This window comes from Protopterus annectens, chromosome 2.part1, assembly GCF_019279795.1.
Source record: "Protopterus annectens isolate FY-2018-M chromosome 2.part1, PAN1.0, whole genome shotgun sequence".
NCBI lineage: Eukaryota > Metazoa > Chordata > Ceratodontiformes > Protopteridae > Protopterus > Protopterus annectens.
Window position 1 is genome coordinate 1,953,821,180 of NC_056729.1, and position 19,450 is coordinate 1,953,840,629.

Below are 19,450 nucleotides of genomic sequence, written 5' to 3' on the forward strand. Positions count from 1 at the left end.
AACCATCCCTTTTCAAAGGTGAAGAGAGCAATGTCTGGTCAAATGACTTGCTTACAGTAACCCAGCAGGCAAAATGAAGGTGAAGGGAATCAAACCCTGTACACTTACTACAGGAAGCAGCTCATTAACAGCTCAGAGCCTTAGATTTCTGAATTAACCGATGGATAATACGGAATGTATGGCTTAATGATCATGTGATGGGAAGTGAAAAAGCTACACAGCTCCACTACAATGACGACAACAACATTCACAGCTACTTAAAAGAAATACACTGCATAGGCCCAAAGAGCTCAGCAAAAATGGCTTATTCTCTGAGTGAAGGCCTTTTTGCAAATGGACTTAGCAGGTGTAAGATGCGACTCTGTGACCACAATGAGCGCCCACTTTATCTTTGCCAAGGATCTCCAAGCTGGGACAAAATCAGTGGATCCATAACACAATCTTGAACTACGGTCAGCACTGAAACTGCTGGGAAATTTCCCCTTTGGCAACAAAGGTGGCATTAGCCAGGGGATAAAATGACTTAATGCTTGGTGGCCCTCTTCAGTGTGCAACAGACTAGGGTCTCTTCTGGGAAATGGCCTGACCTGGAAGAAGGCAAAATGGCTGTCGGGATCAAAATGTCCTCTGCAACATGCTGACTGAAACTTTCAACAGTCTTTTAGTAAGTCGGATAGAAAAGTCGTCTTTTAAACAGAGATGCAGAAAGCCTTGGAAACCAGAAATGGTCTTCGTACTAATTAGCACAGCCCTGCACAAGAATTACTGCATTCGGACGCCCCCCCCCCCCGCACAAGAATTACTGCATTCGGACGCCCCCCCCCCCCCAGCAAGTTAAGGGACAACACAGTTGTGCAGCAAACTTATCATAACAGTAGATGTTTGACTGACCACTGCTGCAGTTGCTTAAGCTATACAAGTTACATCCTGTATAGGATATAACAGCTGGACAGCTTCCAAAGCTTCAAGGCACATTCCTCATGCTCAAACCATCACCTCGAACTGAGTTGAATGAAAAGACAGGTTTGAGCATAGAGTCCTTTTGTTCCTTTCATGCCAACTAGAAGATGGAAGCTGAGCCCTAAGACACTGCTGGGAACAGCAGCAGCAACAAAAAAAAAAAATGTCCTCACCCTGGCATAAAACACACACTAACAAATAAGGGGGGTGGAGGGAGGCTGCAGCTACTGCAGCAGTGATCATTTGAACATCTACTATTACAGCAAGGTTACCTACACAATTGTACTATGTTCTTCATACTGATCATAGCTACATTAGCCTAAGATATATGGGTAGATTACCATAGCTTAGAACAGCTGGGAGGTGGAAGGAGAAGGGGCCAGGAGCCCCTGGGAAATGGTCCTAGTCAAGCTTGAGATGGACCTGAAGAAGGAATCCAGCTAGCGGTGCTGTGTAAAACTATGTACAGAGGAGCCAAGTTGCTGTTTCTAGAATATGTCAAGTTCAGCCCTTTCCAAAAAGCCATAGAAGAAGCCAAGGCCCTGGTAGAATGTGCAGTGATTCTGCCTGGAATACTTTTGTTGTGGAGGGAATAACAAAAGGTAATGGCCGGAGACAACCATTTGGGAATAGTCTGACACAGGTTGTCCCTTCTTATCTTCACAAGAAATGAACAACTGATTGGAAGTTCTGAAATATTTACTTCTGTCAATATAGTGCCCAAGTTGTTTGTGGATATCCAAAGTATGACTATCCCTTTTCTCTCATTTTGTGCTCAGGGAAGAACACAAGGACAGGGACAGTTTGACAGTAAGTAAATTCGGATACTACTTTAGGCATAAATTACTTCTCAAGGGAACCAGGTCTCTGGAAAATGAGACAAAGTTGACATGTCATAAGAGCTTGCAACTCAAAATACACTTCTTACAGATGTCAGTGCTACCAGTGAAACTGTTTTCAATGTTAAGGACCTCAAGTCAGCCAGATGAGATGATTCAAATGGAGCAAGTTTTAGCTGCTCTAACATAAAATTAAGATCCCAAGGAGGAGCCATCGCCTTTCTTGGAGGTCTCTTATACAATACCACTTTCAAAAACATTTTGGCATGAAAATGCCTTGAAAAAAATGGGATGCATGGGCAGACATGATGAAATGTCCGACAACTGGACCCTGACAGAGGAGTAAGACAGGTCAAAGGAAACCAACTCACAAAAATATTGAAAAACTACAAAAACACTAGCCCTGAATCACCAATATATGACTTCGTAGTAGCAGGCTTTCTTGCTTCCATTAGTACCTGCCGCATTTCCACAGAAAACAGGTGCCTAAAAGGTGTGAAGAACCTATCAGCCAGGCTGTCAGTTCAAGTTGTTTGGGGTTGGGATACATCTAATTTCCCTGTTCTTGTGTAACTATATCCAGTCTGTCAGGAAGCCTGTGGTAATTGTCTCTGGCCAATTCTAAAAGAAGGGGAAACCATGGCTGCCTGGGCCAGAAGGGACTCACTGCAATGATCTTAAGGAATTACCCTAGATATCAGTGGAAAGTTGGGAAAAGCATACAGAAACATCTCTGCCCAAGGAAAGGTATCGGTCTTCTAGACCTACTTGAATGGAGTAGCCCTGGAGAAGAATTTTGTCATCTTACTGTTAAGTGATGAAGCAAAAAGGTCTACCTGAGCAACTCCCCACAGATGGATTAAGATTACCCGATCTGTTTTCCATTCATGAGGGTCTGCCTTTGTCCTGCTTAGCTTGTCTGCCACACAGTTTTGCTCTGACAGAATGTAGGAAGCCTGTAGAGCGGAACTGTGCTGTAAAGCTACATCCCATGCTAATATAGCTAGTCTGCATACTGGCTAAGTCCTGGTTCCCCCGTGCTTACATACCACATCACTGTGATACTGTTTGTAACGACTCAAAGTGGTCCAGGGACCAAAGGTGACTCAGCGAGTTGAATACCCTGATGACAGCAAGTATCTCATATTTATGTGCTTGTACCGGTCTTTTATTGTCGAAGATACCTTGCACTTTCATCCCCCTGCTTCAACAAAATATTAGTTTAAGGGTGTGCACACTTACGCAACCAGCTTATTGTACACTTTTTATTTTTTATATTTTTTTTTCTCTAAAAGATACGTTTTTCAATTGAATTGTACAGGTTATAGGTCACATTAAAGGTGGGAAAAATTTTGAAATGATTTATTGTGGTCTCTTTTTTTATACTACAAAAACCTGGCATTTTAACAGGGGAGTGTGTACACTTTCTATATTTTCTCTCTCTCTCTCTGTATGTATGTATGTATGTATGTATGTATATATATATATATATATATATATATATATATATATATATATATATATATATATTTAGATATATATATATATATATATATATATATATATATATAGATACACACACACATATATATATATATATATATATATATATACACACACACACATATATATATATATATATATATACATATATTTATATATACACACATACACACACATACATATACACACACACACAAACACACAATTCCAAGCTCAGACATCAGTGGGGAAATGGCAAATTCCCAATCCCCACTGTGCCCTCATTTTGCACAAAGTAATGACGGCACACTTTGGTCATCTGACTATTCAATTGCTTATGTCAGCATTAAATATATTTCAATATTCTGAATTTTCAACTATGTGAATGACTCCCACCATAAAGATTTTATACATGCATATAAATATATATATATATATATATATATATATATATATATATATATATATATGCACACACGTATATACACACCGTGTTCCATGAATGTTCATTTCAATTGAACAGCTAGTCATCTGTTAAGGCAGTGAGGTGCATTCCACAATATTTTGGCGGATGCTCCCTAATGGTTTATCTACACAGTGCCTCTTTTTTCACCATCCTTCTCCAAGCATGAAAGTAAATGGCATTTTCTGGAACATTTATCTACCTTTCAACAAGACCGTCCTTAGGATGTTATCCCACCAAGCCACTGCAATCTTGCTGAAGATCAAACGGCACAAGCAGGTCTTAACGTGTGGACCTGAAAAGACAGACAATATCGTAGTTTTGTCTTGTCTTTTTGTCTTGAGTAGTAACAAAATGGTTGCTCTGGTGGTTGATCTGTACCTCTACAATATTATAGTGCAAAAAAGGTCCCAATAGTTAGATCTACAAATGATAAACTAAAAAAAAAGAGAAAGTTCTAGTCCGAATGAAAATAATATTGCAAAGAAAGAATTGAGGAAAATGAGACATGCCTCTGATGTCAAAGATGAGAGGTTTTTGAGGGAAACTCAAGGGCTCTTAGGAAATACTCATGAATGTCTTTAGTGAAGAATACCACCTGGCTGTGAGATTAAAAACAACAACAGCAAGGACTCACTGGCTAACATTTCTCCAAAGACTAGGAAAGCTAGTCAACAGCTCTCAAACAACAATCTAGACTAATTTTTCAGAAGGAAAAAAACATCTGTTATTAGAAAGCCATTAAGAACATAGCACCGTTGCAGAGCTATCATTAGCTTTCTAAAACTTTCAGGCAACTACCTAGAGGTGAGATGCTTTTTGTAGCATTTCACTAATACACTTAAAAGGTATATAAGTTACAGAATATTTTAGACATTTACTAATTAAACGCAGGTTTATCAAAAGTTAAATTGATGCAAGAGCCAACACATTTCTGTTGACAGTAACATAACAATAACTCAGCAATAACCTGGATTCTCTGAGGGCCATTTCTGAGGTTAACACTGCTAATTTTTTGGGCAGAATGCAGTGTGTGTGTGCCTGCATGCATGCCCACAAGTTGGTGATGTTAGGTGGAGACTCTGGACTACTGACTAGCACTTGCCAGAAGCAAGACCCCAGACCACATGCAAGACATTTCATGTATGAAATCTGTACAAAAAAAAAAAAAAAAAAAAAAAAAAGAGGAGGGGGTCTTCAAAAACAGAAGACATAATAAATTACCCTCACTACTGTAAGGGATGCAAACACTGCATCTTTCCAAATGCAAAGAAAAACGGAGCAAAATGTTGGAAGAAATCAAGTGCTACATCTTAAGTGGACCACTGCAAGAAATGACATGAAGCTTTGGCGTCAGTTTTATTCAGCAGCTGCTACAATGCAACCATACAACTTAGGCCATTCTTTCTCAGAAAACATGTTCCTAAGGCATTTATAATTGAAGACTTAAGTGTATATTCACATCTCTTCAAGACTTCGCCTGAGAGCTTCGTTCAATTCTGCATCTAAAGCAAAAGGCAGAGGATAATGTTAACTGTGCAATTAACCCTCCTCTCCAAAACATTACATTGTGGGACAATGACTAACAGATATGTTCAGTGTTAAGCATTTTACACACAAGCTTGAAAAAAAACTAAGTGTCCCACTTCAACTGCACTAACGATTCCCAACACCATAATAAAGAAAGCTAGTCCAAGTGAGAAGTATCATAATGCACCTTCTTTTTCTTCCTCCATTTTCTGTTCAGCCTCTTTCATACTTTGTTTTAGTATTAGCTGGAGTTCTTCTTCCTGAACACCTGTAACAAAGCAAAACTACAATTTATTTTTGGAAGGGGTGTGAAACTCAGGTATGTCAAATGATTGAGTTTTCAGAAAGTTGAAATTCATACGGTTGGAGCCCATATGATCAAGTTTCTGAAAACTCTATCATCAAAAAACAACCCTCGCCCCCCCCCCCCCAAATCTACCTTTTTTGTTTTTTGCAGGGGGGCAACCCCGCACACCCCCTGCAAATTAAATATACCAACTCCGACATTGCACTACAGTGAAGAAAAGTGTAAATTTCCCAATCCGCACTGTACTGCGATCTCCATTCAAAAGCTTAGAGTTTTCAAACACTTTGATCATGTGGTCTTGACTATATGAATTTCAAGTTTCTGAAAACTTGACCAACTGATAGGGACGAGTGAAACTCATGGTCACATTCCCCAGACTAACTCTAACACTACTGTGCCTCAGGAGTTTCTTAACTCATTTCACAAACAGACTTAAGAAATGGGCACATCTTCAATTTTCACCTTAATGACAGGCTACATGGTAAGCCTCCAATATACATTCACACAACTGCTTTGTGATGCTACAGCTGATATTGCTTACCTATACCATATCTTTCTTGCACCAACCTGCTTTATCTTTCATGAAAAACAGTGGTTTAAAGGGCCTCTTGAAACACAAATTCAAGACTATGCTTAACCACAATTAAAGTGAACATCTGAGAAAGTGTTAAATGTGCCCAATAGCTTTTGCCTTCATAAATTAGCAGCTCTGGAATTCTCTGTCTACTTTTGTTCAAAAACTTCTTGTACTTTGCACCTCTCAAATGCTTAGAGTGTAAAGTGTTAAAACATAAAAAAGGAAGCCTATTTTCATGTCTTATTACATCAGTTGTGTTCTCCCCACCCTAGCTAGGCTAATGACACGAGTAAAGGAAATAGCTGGTTCTTCAACAATTAAATGCTCACTTATCTTTTAAGGTTGTGTGACCATGCAGAAAGAATAAAAAGTGCAGGGAGTAGGGTGAATTTGTAACACTGCATAAATTCCTTCATTTGCTACATGAAACTAAAGCTATTAAATATGAAAATGTCTATAAAGTCATGCACACATGGCAAAGTAACAAAAGGCCTGGCACATGCAGAATTACAGTGATTAAAAATCCAAAAAGGTACCACTAAATTGAAGGAAATGCTGTCTTGTACACCAGACACAAAATGAAAATCCTATGAATGTAGGGCTAATGCTACACATTACAACTCATGCTATAAGTTTTCATCATTCTGCATTCCTGTTTAAGTTTTGATTATTGTGATATCCAAGTAGTTTGCAGCCCATTTTCACTGGAGATCATTGGGTGGGGGGATAAACTTCAGAAATAAAATTACAGTTTAATGAAATTAATGCATATTCTGTTGACTTTGCAGACAGCAGAATAATAAATGTCACAGAATAAACACAAGTACCAGAGTACAATGATTTTGACAATGACAAATGTTAACTATTAAAATAAAGATCGAAACCTGCACAAATATACTCTTGTGGTAATAAAGTAGAACAAAATGTGATGACAATCTGATATACAGATGTTTTCCAGGAGGGGGCTGACACAGTGTCAGAGCCATGGACTAAAACTAAATGCCAAGAAATGCATAATAGTATCCTTCGGGAAGTCATCCATCCCTGTAACTATCATATTGACAACACACCTCTTACACTTGTCCCAGTAGTCAAGGACTTGGGGAAACCACAGAGATAGTTATCTAGCCTTTGATCATCACGTATCTAAAGGGGTGAGATAATTATTCTATGTTGCGCAACTTACAAACAAAGGTATGGCATCTAAGACAAAGGAAGTCATTGTTCCACTGTATTCGGCACTCAGACCTATCAGTGAGTACAATGCCCCCGTTTGGTATGTACCTAAGCAGGAATATCAAACAGTTGCAATGTCCACAGAGGTTCCTTACTAAAATGATACAGGGTGTACGTAAAATGGCCTATGAAGACTGCCTCAAAGCCCTATCCCTGCATTCTGTGTCCTACAGGCTTTTGAGGGGAGATCTATGCCTGGCATACAGGGTATTGTCAGACCCCACTCTGATGGACCTCCTGCATATCCATAAAACAAACAGCACCAGAATTACTCGTTCTAAAGACTTAAACCTTGCCTGTGATATAAACAGGACCTGCTGGAGAGATAAGTATGTATCAGAGACTACCCCCGTCTATGGAACAGGCCCCTCATCCTTGTGAAGCAAAGTTCCTCCCTAACTCAATTCAAGTGCAAATTAGACAACTGGATGGGAAACCAAAAATTCATCCCTGGGTTAGCACCTATATCTCTAATGGACACAAGTAACCTGTAAATGGTTCATCTCCCAGGCCCAGGCTTACACTTATCAAGGGTATCAGAACTTATCAGAGATTTTGGATGTATGGCTAGGCTTAAAATGGTCCTTGTGGCCGTTAGCCCAGTAAACACCTATGAACCTATATATGCTGGTATACAGGATTAAGTAAGGACAACAAGTCATCACAGTAACAGAATTTGATGCATGTGAAGATGTGAGGTATTGCCATCTGTGCCAGGGAGAATAGGGAAGCACATGTGTAACATATGCCAGCATAAGTGATTTTGTGCCACTTATGCTTATATTAAAAATGTATCAACAGTGTTATTATAACTGATTAAATGTTTATGTTTAAACAAAGAATTCTGGAAGGGAAGAGTAGAAGTTTTTGAAACTTTTATAATTTTCAAATACTGCAAAAGATCTTAGAAAAGCTGCGTGTGTACTGTACTACAGGTCAGGTGATCAAATGTGATGACATTCTAGAAGTAGCACTGAGAGGATGGTACTCACAAAGCAGCTTGTTTCGTTTTCTTTGGAACCAGATATAAAAATCAGTGACAGTTATCACTGTTAGCGGAGTTCAGATCAATAAGTTGGAAGCTCATCACTTGCCTAGTGGAAGTAAGCATCTCATCTTGCCTTGCTGAATTAAGTTAGCTAGGGAACAGTTATTCCTTGGTCAGGAAATACAGTGAGATTAGCAAAGTATTGTTTTTCCTGCATCTGCTTGAATCCATCCAAATGTTATTTTTATTTCTCCTGTGATTGAAATTCGGGTGTTTATTGCACTTGGATATTTAATATTCTCATGCGTTCTATTTTATTTTTATTAAAAATTTTATACCTTTTATTGTGGCTGGTCTTTTAGAGATTACTTTTAACATCTTGAGAGTACTTGTGCTCATCTTAACTCCCTGGCCCCTCCGAAAAGACTTCCTGCTTGGGTTACACTCTACCATTTATATCAGCTTGGATTTTACTCAGTATAATTGGATACCCTTTTAACAGCCTGATAGTGACTTGACTGGTGGCAGCGTAGTTTCTTTATTGTCTGGACAGAAAGGGGCACAGCTAGTAAATCTGTGACAGCCTTTCCCAGGATTGTGTGTGCGCGTGTGAAAATCAAATACCCACATGTGGGTGTGTTAGTTATTTGGAACTGGGACACAGTGCTCCAAAAGTAAGTCTTGTTGTTTGGGATTTGGAGAGACAGAGTCCAGTCATAGGTCTGAAGCGTGTTCCTGGTGTGCTCTTGGGTAGAAACTGTGCTTGAGGAAGAGAGCTGCATTTGAAGATACTGTGTAAATCCATTCCTGTTTTAGTGACTACTAGTGTCAGTGGTGAGGATTGGGGCTCCTTGATTACTGGTCCTGGGGTAAAGAGAAGTCATCACATATTGGTAGCAGAGAAGTTGGATATTAACTGAACTTCAATAGCCTGTGGGCAGTTGTCACTGAAGGTGTGTGTACTCTCAGCAGCCACAAGGTAAACGTTCACCGTTTTGTTGTTAACAGTTTTACTTATTTTTGTCAGTTTAGTCAAGGAAAGCAGGCAAAGATGTCGGCAGAGGATTATGGTAAGCTGACAAAAAACAGTTGGTCAAGGTGTGTGTGAAGCCAAAGGAATGGTGCATGCCAACCGGTCTAAAGAGGAAATGATTTCAACTTTAAATAGCAGTTACAGTGCAGACCAGTGGCCAGGACAACCAGTCTAGTGTTGGAGATGATTTAAAAATCTGTCTGGAGTTAGAGTGACTTGAACTGGAGGCTGAAGAAAAGAAGAAGTGATGTCAGCATGAACTGCGATGTTTGGAGTGTCAGCATGAACTGGAGGCAAAATGTTTGGAGATAGAAGAAAATGAGAGACTGCGGCATTTGGAAATCGAAAAAAATGAGAGACTGCTGCAATTGTAGGCTGAAGAACAAGAGAAGCAGCAACAACACGAGAGGGAGATGCTGACTCTTCGTCAGGGTCATGGAGGTAATGGGGAAGGGAATACCTGGACCCCAGAAGCAATAAAAATCAGTAAATTTCTTCTAGAATTTGCAGTGGGGGGAGGGATGACTGATAGTTTTAGTCATACATTTGAAAGAGTATGTAAACAGTATAAACTTGAATAAGACCTCTCGGGTATGGTTCCTGATCCCCTTTACTCCATGGTAAAGCTGTAACTGTGGTTTCTAAATTGTCTGACGCCGATTGTTTAAACTATGATAGAGTAAAACAATGTTGTTTACTTAACTGTTGTGTTAAAACGTGAAGCTTACAGAAAAAAGTTTCATGAACATAGATGCAAGGCAGATGAAAGTGTATGTGATTATATTGCGGAGTTAAGCACTTCTTTCCATAGGTGGCTGAGTGGGTGTCAGGTCACCACTTTTGAAAGACCGTCAGACCTTTTGGTGAGGGAACAAGCTCTTAAAACTTTCCCCGAGGACATGAGAATTTGGTTGGCAGGCCGTGTTTGTAACTCTGCAGATGAGCTGGGGAGAAAAGATCTCTACTTAGCAAGCAGGGAATCACTGGAAAAAATGTGGATACCCTGTTGCCTGCAATGCACTGTAATTGGAGCTAGACACACTGTGAACACTCTTGGAATAGGAGACAGCCGAAAGGGTAAGGCAGAGAACTGATAATGTCATCCACACACACAAAACTTTAAGAAACGTCAGAAGTACGGATGGATAATAAAGTGATGAACAACTTTTAAATCTAAGGTTACCAAAATAACTCAAATAAGGAAGGAGGAGTAAAAAGTGTAGTGAAAGCATTATGAACTTGGGCAACATCGCAAACTGGTTTAGGAAAGAAAGATAAAGAACTGGTCTCCAGGTATTTTTTTCCTTGGCACCAAAAACATTCTTGAATAAAAACTCTTCCCCTTTGGGAAACGGGAATAAGAAGTTATGTACTCACCATAACGTTCCATCTGAGTAGATAAACTTCATTTGTCAGCAACCTGTGGGTATCGGATCCGACTTCGGATCCGAGCCGGCAGTTTTCAACAGCTTAGATCCGAGCTCCTCCCTCTACCCATAAACCCCTGCCAACCCTGAATGACCTCAGATCAAGTTTGCCCCCAAGCAGCAACTGCTACAGATTTACCAATTTCAAATGTCACCTCTGAAGACAGCAAAAGTGAATAATTGAAGGTCAGGGGGAAGGAGGGGGGATAGTTGCTGACAAATTAAGTTTATCTACTCAGATGGAACGTTACGGTGAGTACATAACTTCTTAATCTGAAGTAGTTAACTTCATTTGTTCTGCAACCTGTGGGACAGAGTCCCCAGCTACCTGAATCTTGGGCGGCCATCATGGAAGGATGTTCCGGAGCACTGCAGAGCCAAAGGATGCTCTCCCTCTGGAGAAAACATCCAGCTTACAATGGTTGATAAAGGTATGAGATGAGGCCCAAGTGGCGGCCGAACAAATATCATCTAAAGGTACCCTAGATCTAAAAGCAGCAGAGGTAGACATAGATCGGGTAGAGTGGGCACGGACTCCCTGAAGCGCGGGCCTACCAGAACTTTCATAAGCCAAAAGAATACATTGCGAGATCCGAGACAGCGTAACTTTGGATACCAATTTACCCAAATTCTTTTTGGCAAAGGAGACGAACAACTGGTCGGATTGCCTATGACCAGATGTCCTGTGAATATAGAATCGAAGTTGTCTATGCACATCCAAAAAGTGTAGTTTGTATTCTCCTTTGTTGTGATAGTTGGGAAAGAAGACTGGCAGATTAATGGACTGGTTGATATTAGATTCAGAAGCAACCTTAGGGAGAAAGGAGGGATTGGCCCTGAGGTAGACTCCATCCTTGTGGAAGGTTAGATACGGGGGTTTGACACAAAGGGCCTGAATTTCAGAAACTCCTCTGGCAGAGGTGATGGCGACGAGAAAGTCCATCTTCCAAGACAAATACTTGAGTTTCACAAAAGCTGCAGGCTCAAAGGGGGGAGCTGTCAAAGCCTGAAGCACTAACGACAAATCCCACGGAGGTACCACTTCCTTTACCGGAGGTCTGAGCAGGAAGGTGCCCTTCAGGAAGTCTTGCACAGCTTTGAAGTGATCAAGGGACGCAGATCATGACCGACATGGTAGTGAGAGATAGCTGCTAGTTGAACCTCGACAGTGGAACAGCTAGCTCCCTGGTGAAATAATCCTGATAAGAAGTCTAGCACTGCAGGTAAAGGAGCTGTGAAGGGATCCAAGTTTTGACGTTCTGCCCAGACAGAGAAACGTCTCCATTTGCTACTGTAAACCTTCCTAGTAGGAGGCTTGTGGGCTGCAAGTAGAATAGCTTTGACTGGGGAAGAGATGCCGGGAGTCCTGGCTAGGAGTGGAACTGGAGCAGCCAAGCTGTGAGCTTAAGGCTGTCCATGTTCGGGGTCGGGAGACCCAGAGGGTGGGAGATCAGATCCGGGAGGGGATCTAGAAATCCAAGGAGGATTCACCAGATGAGACCAAAGGTAAGGAAACAAGGTTTGACGAGGCCAGAATGGGGCAATGAGGATAATCCTGCTCCCCAACTGACTGGCTTTCTGTAGAAACGTTAGCATCAGGGGGAGAGGTGGATAAGCATAAAGCAGACCGGGAGGCAAAACATGCACCAGAGCATCTCTTGGGGATTCCCCGACTTGGGGAATTAAAGCGAAATAGCTGTTGCATTTGGTGTTTGAGGGAGAGGCAAAAAGATCGCAACAGGGCTGGCCCCATTTGGCAAAAATCTGATTCGCTACGTGCGGATTGAGAGACCACTCGTAAGGGGAAAGGATGGTGCGACTGAGTTTGTCCGCCAGGATGTTGGACCGTCCCGGAATGTGCGTTGCAATGAGAAAACGGTTGGTGGAGATCGCTCATTCTCACACTCTCATGGCCTCTCTACAGAGCGGGTAAGACCTGGTTCCCCCTTGTTTGTTGATGTACCAGACAACGGACATGTCCGCCTGGATCGCAATTGTCCCTACAGGAAGAAGGTCCTGAAGTGCTTGCAATGCTAACAGCACTGCCCTCATCTCTAGGACATTGATATGCAAAGAGGTCTCCATATAGTTCCACGTGCTTTGGACAGTCCTGCCCGAAGAGTGCCCTCCCCCACCCGAGGCGAGAGGCGTCCGTGGTCACCGTGGCCAGGGGAGGGGCGTCCCATGTGGAGATCCGGAGATTGCAGCCACCACACGAGAGCCCTCTTGCAAGCCCTGCTGAGGGAAATGGGATGACTCAGAGGGTAGCGAAGAAAAGACCACTGGACTTGGGAGTGTCCACTGTAAGACCCTCATGTTCAGACGTGCCATAGGTAACAAGTTGATTGCCGCTGCCATTGAGCCTAGAGCCCTCAGGACCAACTCCGCCGGAGGAGATGAAGATAGAAGGATGGCTCGCACATGAAACCTCAGGGTTCGAAGTCTCTCTGGGGTTAAGAAGGCTACAAGACTGATTGTGTTTAACCTGGCACAGATGAAATCTATGACTCGGGTCGGGGTGAGAGCAGATTTGTCTATATTTATTGTGATCCCTAGCCAGGGAGCAAGGCGAAGAAAATAATCCCTGGCTGTACAGAGTAGATGCATTGTCCAGGTACGGAAAAACCTGTATTCCCTGGAGCCTCAGGTGGGCTGCTATCACTGCTAACACTTTGGTAAACACCCTGGGGGCTGAGGTGAGACCAAAGGGGAGAGCCCTGAATTGGTAATGACTGGCCCCTAGGGAGAAACCTCCTGGATCGTCTGTCCATTAGAATATGACAGTACGTATCCTTAAGGTCTATCGAGCACATCCAATCTTTCTCTCATAATAGGGGGAGAATAGACTGAAGAGTGACCATCCGGAACTTTTCTTTGGTTACTGAAAGGTTCAAAAGGGAGAGATCGAGGATTGGTCTCAAGTCCCCTGTCTTTTTTGGCACCAAAAAGAACCTGGAGTAAAAACCCGATCTGAACTGGTCTGGGGGTACATGTTGGATGGCTCTTTTTTCTAGGAGCTGCCGGATTTCTGCAGCTGCGACCTCCCTCTGATCGGGTGGGACATCGGGGAGGTGTTTGGAGAAGAGGGCAAGAGAAGGGGATCTGGTAACTTCTGGATATGATGCAAACCACCCAGCGGTCTGTCGTGATGGACCCCCAAGCTGCCAGGTGCCTCGAGAAACGTCCCCCGACTCACTCCAGAGTGGAGCAGTCGGGCAACTCTTCAGGGCTGTTGTGTGGGCCGGTCAGAAAAAGGTTCTCTGGACCCAAAGTTCTTTGGGCCCCCTCTGCCTCAAGGGCGGCATCCTCCCTGTCCTCCTCTGCCGCGGAAGGACTGGGGGTCCGGAGCGGACTGGGACTGTTGCGACTTCCGGAACCACATCATCTTCTGTCCCTTTTGGTTCTTGGAGAAGGACCTCTGGGGAGCAGAGAAGTGGACTCCGACGGCAGACAACGTCTTCCCGTCCTTTTCGCTCTGGACCAAGGTGTCACGAACGGTCTTCCCAAATAGGGCAAAACCATCAAAAGGGGCATTTGCGAAAGACGCCTTGAAGGGTTCCGCAAAATCAAAATGCTGGAGCCAGGCCTGATGCCTCATGACGAGACCTGCTCTGCTGGCTCTAGCGGCTCCTTCCGTGGCATGGGATAGTAGCCACATAGAGGTATTGAAAATGGACCTAAGAGTGGCCATACGGGTGGAGTACAACTGTTTGTCCTCCGCCGACATGGACTCCGGGGGCGATGCAGCGTATTCTTTAATAAGATCCCGCTGCAGCAGAATAACGTGTGCCAACTAGTTCAGTGACTTCATCATGAAGGACGCTGAACTAAACACCCGCTTCCCTAAGCCGTCCATCGCTCGGGACTCCTTGCCCAGGGGGTGGACCGAGGGGCTCTCCTGAGCTAGTTCCCTCTTAGTGGCCGCCGCCATCAACATGGCATCTACGGGGGGGGGGGACCCTTGCTCCAATGGGGCCCGTCGGCAGGGGGACTGAGGATCCTGTCAGGGCGCTTCGGGACTGGCTCCACAGTGTCCGGCTCCTTCCACGCCCTGGTGGTAATCAGGTCCACCAGGGGGTCGGCCGGAGGGGACAGCCAAGAGGTTAGAAGGGCCTGCTCAAATGCCTCCAGGAACACTGCTTCATCAGAGGTCGGCTTTGGGGCAGACCACCCTCCTCTGATCCTGAGCATTTTCATGATGTCACCCAAAGGGGACATCCTCGGAGGGTGGCGTACCTTGGGGAGCCTTCCTCCTCCTCCAAATCCGTGTCTTCGGTTAAGTGCCTCCTCTTGCACTTCTGCTTGTGGGGGATCTCCTCGGGGGGGCTGCCTGAGGAGGCCTCACTAGCAACATCCTGTTCCAAGGGAACGACCTGGGACATTGAAGCAGGCTGTCCCTGGGGCCGGGTGATGGAAGTCAGACCCCAAAAGAGAAGGAGTGTGGGACGGAGCTGTGGCAAGGACCGGGGGCCTGGAAGCAGTCGACAGAGCCCTCTCCACCAAGAACGCCGAGGGAGAGCCGCTCTCTCTGGGATCCAAGAGCGGGCCCTCACTCGGATCAGACAGGCGAATCGGGGCCGGCGGCGAAGCAATCTGATCCGACGGCCCAGTATACTCCGACCTGGATGGCGCCGAAGGCATACTGAAACCCTCGGATCCGAAGCTCAGCCCTCGGCTACGAGAGCTCAGATCTGACAAAAACGGACCAGACAGGCTCGAGGGAAGAGTTGGCGCCGAAGTACCCAAGACCGTTGGCGCCGACCCACCCCCAGTTCCAAGGCTGCCCGGCTCCGAACCCGGGAAGCGGGACGGAGAAGTAGCTATCTGGGCAAAGAAAGGGATCAAGCTCCCCCCCGGAGGGGGGGGGGGAGGCAGGAGCACTCCCATCTGCAGCTGGGCCTGGAGGAATCTTCACATCATCCAGTCCAAGTCTGCGTTGGAATGGCTGCGTGTAGATCTCAAAGAGGCCACCGAGGCTGGATGGGAGTGCGGCCTCGATGACCTCGAAGGAGATCGGGTCTCCTCCTCCTCAGGACCCGGTGAAAAACAAGGGGACCTGATCTGAGGAGGAGGAGACTGGGAAGCCCTGGAGGGAGAAAACCGCTTAGCCGGGGGAGCCGAAGCAGAGGCCTCGGCCCTCCGCTTGTGGTGCTTCTCCGTCCTCGTCTTTCCTGGCCTCCCTCTCCTCCAGGCCTATAGCAGGAGGTTGAGTCCCGGCCGGGGGGAGAGAGGCAGGAGTGGCCGCCGCCGAAGCTGCGGAGGTAGCCACGGTAGGACCGGAGGCCGAAACCGAATCTGGGGGCAAGAAACCCGCCAGGATCAGCTTGGATCTCCGGTCCTTGAGTGCCCTGGGGATGAACGCTGCGTAGATGGTACACCCAGAGGAAAGGTGTCCAACCCCAAGGCATAGAACACACTGAGTGTGGCCATCAGCCGGAGAAAGCTTATTGCCACACTCGGTGCACTTCGAAAAGATAGGTTTTGGGGCCTCAGACATTTATAAACTAATGAAACAAACACGCTAGGCCCCAACACACACACACAGACCCTAACGAACCAGAGAGGGAGGGGAAAAATATATAAACTAAAGAAGATTTAAGCTAAGGGAAACAGGTACGGACCTAACACACGGTACTCGCACCTAAAGTACAGAAAAAAAGTAAACATTTTTCTATTTTTCTCTCAGAAATTTGCTAACGACGCAGCTCAAGAATCCAGCTGCTGACAACAAGCCCGGCAAACTAGATCTGAGGTCAGTCCGGGTTGGCAGGGGTTTATGGGTAGAGGGAGGAGCTAGGAGCTCGGATCTAAGCTGTTGAAAACTGCCGGCTTGGATCCGATACCCACAGGTTGCTGCACAAATGAAGTTAACTACTTCAGATCTATTGCTATTCTACTCTGAGAAAACATGTGCTGTAAGACAGGAGGGAAACAGAGGGGTTTGGTGTGGTGGATGTGGAATAATTTCCTGGAATGGAGAGAGTTGGGTGGTGCAGTGGTTGGCGTTATCACCTCACAGCAAGAGGTTCTCTGGTTTGATTCTCAGCTAGTGTGCCTTCTTTGGGAAGCCTGCATGTCCTCCCTGCATTTATGTGGGTTTCCCTCCATGTGCTCCAGTTTCCTCCCACACTCCAAAGACATGGCGCCTGAAGTGTTTCTCCCCAGGCTTCTGCTGAAGTGTTTCTCCCCAGGCTTCTGCTGAAAATGGGCTCTGTCCCAGTCGGACTTTCCCTGTAAACAAATGTAAAAATGAATACAATTTCTTTCCATTGCCATCTGTTCCCCTGCTTACTCTGTCGCAGAACCCGTATAAAGCAATCTGATGCCAAAGAAAAAAATGGAGATTCAAACTTTCTGGGAAGGACAAGAGACTGCCAGGATGGGACAAAGTCACTTACATGGTCATTCTGACCTACTTAATGCCAGGATGGGACAAAGTCACTTACATGGTCATTCTGACCTACTGGGACAAAGTCACTTACATGGCCATTCTGACCTACTTTCCTGCCTTTTGTTGTGGGAAGGTTACTGCTTTCCTTTTGGGACCTCCCTGCCATTGTTCTTTTTAAATATTTGCTAACCACTGTTTTGCAGAGAAAGTTTTTTTTGTTTCTTGCCAAAATTGGATGAGGGAGCAAAGAAAACATTAGAAAATTTAGAGCATGAGGGCTGAAAAACAGAGATTCACTGTACCAGCTTTCCCCTCTCATCACATTTTGATAACATTGGCAGCAGAGGGATAAACAAATAATGTCTATACAAAGATGAATTCAAAATCTCATCTTTTTATATCCTCTGGGAAATTTGAGAACACAGCCAGGCAAACTACCTCAACACAATACCAGTGGCAACAGCCCTGGATGTCATCTGCAATAGCAAACAAACATTTTAAACAATGAGTAGTGACCTGAGAAATAAAGTAACTAAACCACTAAACCACATAAAGCATAGTGTTATTTACAGGAAGGAACTGCAGATAAATCATTCATATTTTCACAAATGGTTAGCATACATTTTAACATATGAGCCTGACAATTCAAAATTCCAAAAATTTAAGTTGCAGAACCCCCCCCCCCTCCCCCAAACTTATTGTTTTATCATCCTTCACAAAACAGGGAAGGATTTGAGTTAACAAAATGCTTGGCAGTAGCTCGAATGTCTGAAGCTATAGCTGCTTGTTCAAGTTTGGGATGAGTGTGTAGAATTTGAAAGACTTATGGAAATTTGCACATTATATCTGCTTTGTTAGGTGCAGTGGCTGGCTATCAGGGAAAACACATCCACGAATGCTGACAGCACTGGGGGTGGGGTGGGGGGTGGTGTGATGGGAGGAATTTCCAGAAATTCCACTTGTAACATTTCATAGTATTTTCTAAGGGACTGAGAAACCTCAGTGTACTTCCACTGAAAACACTGGGACATTCTGTAAATGGCCTCACAGAAAGAATCCTTGACAGGGAGATTCTGACAATATGCTGCTCGAGTCTGAATCAGAATTCTGACGATATAAACCTTTATCTGTCCCATCCCATTCCTCTCCAGACAAGTTCTTGAATCTCTTTAGGAAAAGAGGAATCCCATTTAAGTTTTACCAGAAACTATATGATAAGAGGTGTCAGCAGTTTGTACAAGACCCTGAGGCAGAAAAATGATTCCCTTGTGTCCATCGGACATTTCCAGTAACCAAATGCAAAATAAATAAAATAAAATACTCCTGTCCAGTGAAACTGGAGAAGAACAGATTAAGTTTTCTATTTCTTTTTGACAGGAAAATTAAGGCAAAAGAATTTTAATGGCAGCAGCAACAACTTCTCATGAATGGGCATAACATTCTGGTTAAGCAGTGACTCTTTCTCTGCGTATTCTCCTAACACTGACAAATTTTTCTCTCCCTTGCCCACTGAGAGGTGTCCAACAGCTACAGAGGAATGACTAAATCCTGGTCCAGTGGCTGTATGTACAGGGAAAAAGATGAGTGGTCTGAGGAACCTGCTTTGTCCATGGTAGTGTCACTCACCTACCACTAAGCCAAATTGCTAGCCTGATGCGGTGGCAAAAGCTATTTAGCTTTTTCTTTTTTTGTGGCTGGAAAAAAGACCAACTGTGGGACTGGTAGTTTGGTTCCATGGTCAAGCTTAAAATGGCACCTCTTTCCTGGGGAAACTAAACAGAACAAACTGGTAACATTACAAAAGTAGTAAAAGGCACTCTAATATGATTTACCAATCCAAAAAAGGTAATTTAAACGTTTCTCCACAGAAAATAAGGTTTTAGAATGTTTAAATAAACAAACTGCTAAACATAAAAGTGCACTTCAGTTTATAAGCATAGCAAAGTTGCGTGACAAAGTCACATACTCCTAGCTTAAAAATCACCTTCCCACACAGGAAAATAAATTTAAACATTAAAAATAACATGCGGAAGGTTTTCTCATAAAAGGGAACTTATATGCCCAGCAATATAAAAGCATAAGATGTCCGCCGACCCTTGACAGCCCATACAGAAGAGGGGGTTGGGAGGGTGGCCTAATGGTTAAGGTGTTTGACTTACAAACACAAGGTGCTGGGTTTGAGTCTCACAAGGGATAATTGGCTAGGCTTAAAATGGC

General features: G+C 44.0%; 1 protein-coding gene across 4 annotated transcripts in view; it reads right to left on the reverse strand.

Moving 5' to 3' along the window:
* The window catches only part of ZNF451 (zinc finger protein 451), a 1,506,235-nt gene that overhangs the window by 289,744 nt on the left and 1,197,041 nt on the right, over positions 1-19,450 (reverse strand). For 3 of the 4 annotated variants that reach the window (XM_044063345.1, XM_044063343.1, XM_044063344.1), the window contains one exon: positions 5,462-5,542. In XM_044063345.1, coding sequence (XP_043919280.1) covers positions 5,462-5,542 — 81 coding nt within the window. Of the gene's footprint in view, positions 1-5,079; positions 5,250-5,461; positions 5,543-19,450 lie in introns of those variants that run through there. The other variant, XM_044063346.1, reaches the window with a different exon arrangement.